This window comes from Amphibalanus amphitrite, unplaced genomic scaffold, assembly GCF_019059575.1.
Source record: "Amphibalanus amphitrite isolate SeventyFive unplaced genomic scaffold, NRLGWU_Aamphi_draft 000512F_arrow, whole genome shotgun sequence".
Lineage (NCBI taxonomy): Eukaryota > Metazoa > Arthropoda > Thecostraca > Balanomorpha > Balanidae > Amphibalanus > Amphibalanus amphitrite.
In genome coordinates this window covers 124,082-129,681 of record NW_024882006.1, presented here as the reverse complement: position 1 = coordinate 129,681, position 5,600 = coordinate 124,082, and the positions used below count along the sequence as shown (strand labels likewise).

At 47.0% G+C, this 5,600-nt stretch overlaps 1 protein-coding gene across 11 annotated transcripts; it reads left to right on the top strand.

Annotated features, from left to right (window-relative positions):
• The first annotated feature begins 290 nt into the window (after positions 1 to 290).
• LOC122393020 (ras-related protein Rab-35-like) lies at positions 291 to 5,008 on the top strand. 11 transcript variants are annotated; one of them, XM_043388533.1, is made up of 7 exons: positions 297 to 345; positions 523 to 609; positions 1,215 to 1,279; positions 1,606 to 1,780; positions 1,981 to 2,105; positions 2,446 to 2,570; positions 3,681 to 5,008. In XM_043388533.1, the coding sequence occupies exons 3-7, from the start codon at positions 1,228 to 1,230 to the stop codon at positions 3,807 to 3,809; spliced, it is 606 nt and encodes a 201-aa protein (XP_043244468.1). In that variant the 5' UTR covers positions 297 to 345; positions 523 to 609; positions 1,215 to 1,227; the 3' UTR covers positions 3,810 to 5,008. The 11 variants fall into 11 exon arrangements, with proteins under 11 accessions (XP_043244466.1, XP_043244468.1, XP_043244473.1 ...); XM_043388532.1 differs by having other exon boundaries at positions 332 to 394; XM_043388539.1 differs by having other exon boundaries at positions 341 to 387.
• Positions 5,009 to 5,600: the final 592 nt, after the last annotated feature.

Sequence of the window (5,600 nt, the reverse complement as noted above, 5' to 3'; positions counted from 1 at the left end):
ACAAACAATTCAGCGACGGTTTTGAGACAATTCCTGGCGCACAATATGCTATATTTTATTTTGTTTTCGTCTATAATATGACGTCAAAAAAACTTAGAATTGTTTTTTACCAGTGAGATCTCAAAGGACAGAAATTGTTTTTTAATACAAAAATCAGCCTTCAATTTTCAAATATTGAAATTCGTTTGAATCAAGGCTTTCTTGCACCGAACTCCGATCGATTGAAAAGTTTTCTTCACACGGCGTCAAACATATGTGAGATTTTATGACATCATAAAATTATTGCTCTTGAATTTGTTTCTGAATATGGGCGGATTATTGTTCACAAATCACTGCCACCTTGGGGTGTGGAAAAAGATAATTTATTGGATTTATTGGGTCCCCCAGGTTCAAGGTTGAGTGTTACTTTGTACAGGACAAGATTCTTGGTACAGGAATCAATTTCAATTTGGTATATTGATATCGTTGATAAAATTGTTACCGTACTATGCATGTTACTTAACTCCCAAAGCTCTTTTCCAGCCACTAATAAGACTGAATTTCAAACTGGTGCCTGTATTATCAACTTACTGAGTGTGAACAAGGGCTTGATTTGTCCAATAAATCAAGGTATGTAAGTCAAAATACAAGGTAGGCATGGAATATGGATAGCTCAATCAAACGCAAAACTCTAAACCATAGGTAGTGCCTTTTTACTTAATGGTTTTTCCATATTTTGTATCAATGAGTATCAGGAATAATTACTTGAAACTTCATGCAAGAAAAAATTCAAAGAAAATATTGATTTCAGTGAATGCTTCATAAAAGCCTTGTTGAAGTTAGAATATTTTTGTTTAGCAGTTTTTCATGTGTAATGTTGCACTGCTTTTTTCTGCCTATTATAGCTTATAGGAGTGACTTAATTGCATGTCAGCCTTTCATTGGTAAACAGTGTGCCTTATCAGATGGTTGCTAATGAGATGCTGAAAAGCATCAGCAAGCTGGCAGCATCCCAATGCACAATGGCTTCCCACCTACCGACCAGCACTGGCTGCTGGGATTTGTATATGGCAGGTTTAGTGCAGGGTTTTAAAAGCTGTGGAGTGTGAGCTGAGACAGTGCTTGAGAGTTTGTATGGTGCGGTGTGGGTTGAAAAGGTGCAGACTGCAGTTTGGTGTAGAATTCTGGCATTTTTGTGTTTCATCTAAATCATTGATTCTGTTTCCTTGTTTCAGCATACAGTGAAACATGGCCCGTGAATATGATCACCTTTTCAAACTTCTCATCATTGGCGACAGTGGTAAGGATTGGTCAGGGTGAAACAGCTTGGCCTAATCTCCATAAGGCCTGCTACATCAAATAATTCATACACTCTCAGTTCTTAAGTTAGTGAGTTCTATGACTACATGTTCAAAAAGTGTTTTTACATCCCAAAAGCAGCTCTTGGATGTAATCGTAGTTCTAAACCATGGGAGATGATTGAATGTGTCATCCACAAGAGTCAGCACTGCTGCATTTGCTCCCTTGTTGCTCAAAATTCGTTTTACTGGTAACACACACTTATTAAGCTAGAGATACACCATTGTTGTATAGGTAGTCTTCAAGCTCTCTGGAACTTGTTCACAGGTGTCGGCAAAAGCTCCCTGCTTGTACGTTTCGCGGAAAACATGTTCTCGGGCAACTACATCACGACCATTGGGGTGGATTTCAAGATACGGACGATGAACATCGACGGCCAAAAAGTGAAACTGCAAATCTGGGATACTGCTGGCCAGGAGCGGTTCAGAACAATCACATCCACGTGAGTAATACAGTCACTCCATGTGGCATCCGTACGGAATTAAGCTCCCGCCCTTGTACGTGATTTTGTTTGCGATCAGTTGAGATAAACGTCTCCTTTTTCGGATTATTGACGCCGGCAATAGAAGCTGTTTGGGCTGTAACGTTTCGCTCTGTATTTAACAGCCTCCCTGAGACCTCACTCCATCTCCGCACCCTCAGGTACTACAGGGGCACTCACGGCGTCATAGTGGTCTACGACGTCACTAACGGTGACTCGTTCGGCAACGTCAAACGGTGGCTGCACGAGATCCAGCAGAACTGCGACGTCGTCGACCGAATACTCGGTGAGCCCGTGGGGCCAGCAATGAGCCAAGCAGGCTGATTGGGCGACGCTGCTTTACACTGGACGTGGACGCTGCCTTACACTGGACATAACACGCTTTAGGTGACGTGCATGGTGATTGTGTTGTCTTATTCAATTAGACTCTTGGTGTCCTGTTATATGACTAATCTAACGTCATAATATATTTGTAACTCGAAATATTTGAGTCATGAAATATCGTTTCCTTTTAATAGGCCAGTGGTATATGTGTTCCTAAGTGTAATGCCTCTGTGCTGTAATGCCCAGCGGCGTATGTGTGCTCTGGCTAACCCCAGCTCCTGTCCCGTCCCGTTCGCCGGCAGTGGGGAACAAAAACGACAGTCCCGACCGGAAGGTGGTGCTGACCGAGGACGCCCAGCGGTTCTCCGACCAGATGGGCATCCGACTCTTTGAGACCAGCGCCAAGGATAACATTAACGTGGACGAGGTGAGTCACGTGAGGCGCCGCGGGCCGGGACCGGCCGGCCCACCCCGCCGTCCTCCCTCCGGGCGGCCATCCCGCGTCCTACCTGGAACGGGGTGAGGGGTACCGTCGCTTTTCTTTGTCCGTCGCAGATATCTCGGAAATCAGCGACGCTGCCGTTTCAAGCATATTTTAATCGTGTGTACAAAGATGGTTGTCCTGCCTGAAGACCATATCATCAGGAAATCATTAGCTATCGGATTGCTTCGAGATAATGAAACGCTACTGCGCGGGCTTGACTAACACTTTCGTACCTCCATTGATAAGGCTGTCGTGATGTACTTGATGTATGTCTCAGAGTTTCTTCCTGTTGTGCAGTATGCATTCAGACTCTCAAAAACCTATAGCGGTTGGTTTTATCGAGACCTACCACTTATAGGTGGTCAATGAAAAAACAACAATGCCCTCGTAACACGCATCATAGGGTCAGGTCACGTCTTTATGGGTTACTAAAGCATATTCTTCGGTTTCTTTTCATTGAGATTCGTTGCAGACGACACAGACACAGAGCTTATGGAAAAGTCATAGGTTGGTTTGTAGCGCTTTAGTTCATCTAGGTCATGATTGATGTCATCACTTGTCGATAAATATCCATTGAAGCAAATTTTATCCTTGCTGACGTTGCGACACCTCGACTTAAGATTCATTACGAAAATGTCTCCATTGAGTTTTACATAGTTATTCTCAAGCAAATTTATTCGCGATCGCCACTTTTCGCCGCTTGATCAATGAGGAGGCAACTTATGAAGGGAAGGATATTCTGAAGTTCGGTGGTTAGCGCCACCTTCCGGCCTGACGCGGTCTTAACGGTCTTACGTGACCTTTGAAGCTCTACCACGCCAGTGACATGTCAGGCCTTCTTAACTTTAAAGTTTTATCTCAAATCTGTGCGTTTTCCGATACGCTCACGCATAGATAACATGAATGGCTCACGCTAACAACACTATACACCAGCTTAAGTTGCTCGATGTCCTTTTTATCATAGACATTTTATGATTGATTGGAGACTGCTGTCCTTAGATGGCGCTTATTAGATGGCTAGTTCTCTTTGCTAACGTTTGGTATCCATTTTAGATGTTTGAGGCCATCACTAGGCAGGTGCTGGAATCGAAGAAGCGGCAGAAGGAGGAGCAGTCAAACGCTAACAACGACACCATCAACATCAGGAGGCAGCACACCAAGTCCAAGAAGAAGTGCTGCTAGCCGCGCCGCCGACAGTCAGCGCCGCCGGTCGGCCGGTCGGCCGCCGCCGTCGTTAGTAGGTACTCAAGTCATTTTCTCTGGGCGTTATTGTGGGCTGCGGCTGTCGATGGGACGGGGCCTGGCGCAGAGGTCAGACCGCCACCGCCGGGTCGGTGGAGGCCGCCGCCGGCGCTGAAGACAGCGGCTCGCCCCGCGGGACCACGCCAGTGACGTGCCAGAGGTCGGGTCGAGCGCGCGCCCGTGCGGCGGGCACCCTGTGTAGAGGCGCGCGGCCCGGGTGGGATGGCCCGGCCGGAACTCGCTCACAGGGGTGCACTGAGACCCAGTGTGGAGCCGCGCGGTCCTGGGGCGGTGACCCCGCCGGTAAACGCTCACACGGGGAGCGCCGTGCGCCCGTGCAGCGCTCATGTGATTGGGAAACGTGCGTGTGCGGTGGAGCGTGTGCGATGTTTGGCAGGGATGCGCTCGGCGCCGGGAGAATGGCGGGACGAACCGCTACTGACCCGGCTTTGAGATGGTATTGTTCGCATCAGCTAAACCGACGGAAAACTGGCCCGTGTGGGCCACCCAGTGTTGGCTCTGCTGATGCTATGAGAGGACGATTGTGTCGGGGTTTACTACTATTTTTGGACGGTTTCATATATTTTTGCCTATAGCTGTATTCGGCATCCTATTGCTATGAACCGTTCAGGCCTATCGGACAAAGTCTGCTGAACGTGGGGCCAGCGCAGTTGGTGAATCACACTGTGAATACGAGTATGGAATGGGAACTTCCATGACGCGGGCTGCCCTACTCGGAGAGTATCGTGACTTCGAGACGTGTCGAATTCGCGCCCGGTGGACATTTATTACCATCACGGCGAATCATCTATGTATCGTACCAAATTCAATGACGAGAGAATCATGCGGCTTAGTGTATATTATGCATTTATGTATTATGCATGTGAAATAGCTTGCAATGTGATTGGAAGGCCATCAACGGCTGTTGCATCGTGCGATGAGTATATGAGCGTCTGAGCGGGGCGGGGCGGCAGGTCGTGAACGCTGTCTGCTCTGGCTAATGGTGAGCCGACCGGGCCCGCCGCCGACCGCCCGCCCCTACCGTTACTATTTTACCTTGTTTGGTGCTCCATTCCGATGCCCGGTGTTTTACCTTCGCTGAACGTGAGTAAAGCAAATACATTTTCGATGAGGAAAAATTTTCAGGAAAGTGAACGGCATCTGAAAAGCATAGTGAAGGGTTTGACGTATTTAAAACTGATACTGACCAACTATAAAAATGTGTAATGTACAATATAAAATATTTCTATGCGCGAAATCTACAAACTTTTAACCGGGAAATTTACAGGGATGACAAAAACAGTCTTAGGTATCTCATACATACACAATATCCCGTATATGAGATATCTATGAGAAAACTGCACCAACGCAATTCTTTTAGTTGACTGATCTCACTCGACACTCGACAGCTTGATCTGAATCTGACCTTATGTGACAGTTTATTGATGTCTTAACAGTTGACCTTATGTGACGGTTTATTGATATTGATGTCTCAACAGTAATACCACCTTTTCTGCTCACGCTTCAGAGGGTGGTCCTTCAGTCTTCGCCCTTTGCCCTCGGTTGCCTATTACCAATAGGCAACCGAAGTTCCTACTCCACTCCTACTCCAAAGTTCGCTATGAGTAGTGAGAACGCGTTTGACATTATACCACCGTTCCGTGCTTCTATCCTCAGGATACTGAAATCCTTCTTCTCCACGCCGCAACCCCCCCCCCCCCCTCCGGACTG

Bases quoted from the DNA above. Each gene is read 5' to 3' on its own strand.
- LOC122393020 (XM_043388531.1), top strand. From the start codon at position 1,228: ATGGCCCGTGAATATGATCACCTTTTCAAACTTCTCATCATTGGCGAC. The intron at 1,280-1,605 runs GTAAGGATTGGT...ACTTGTTCACAG, and splicing joins TCTCATCATTGGCGACAGTG to GTGTCGGCAAAAGCTCCCTG. The intron at 2,106-2,445 runs GTGAGCCCGTGG...GTTCGCCGGCAG, and splicing joins CGTCGTCGACCGAATACTCG to TGGGGAACAAAAACGACAGT.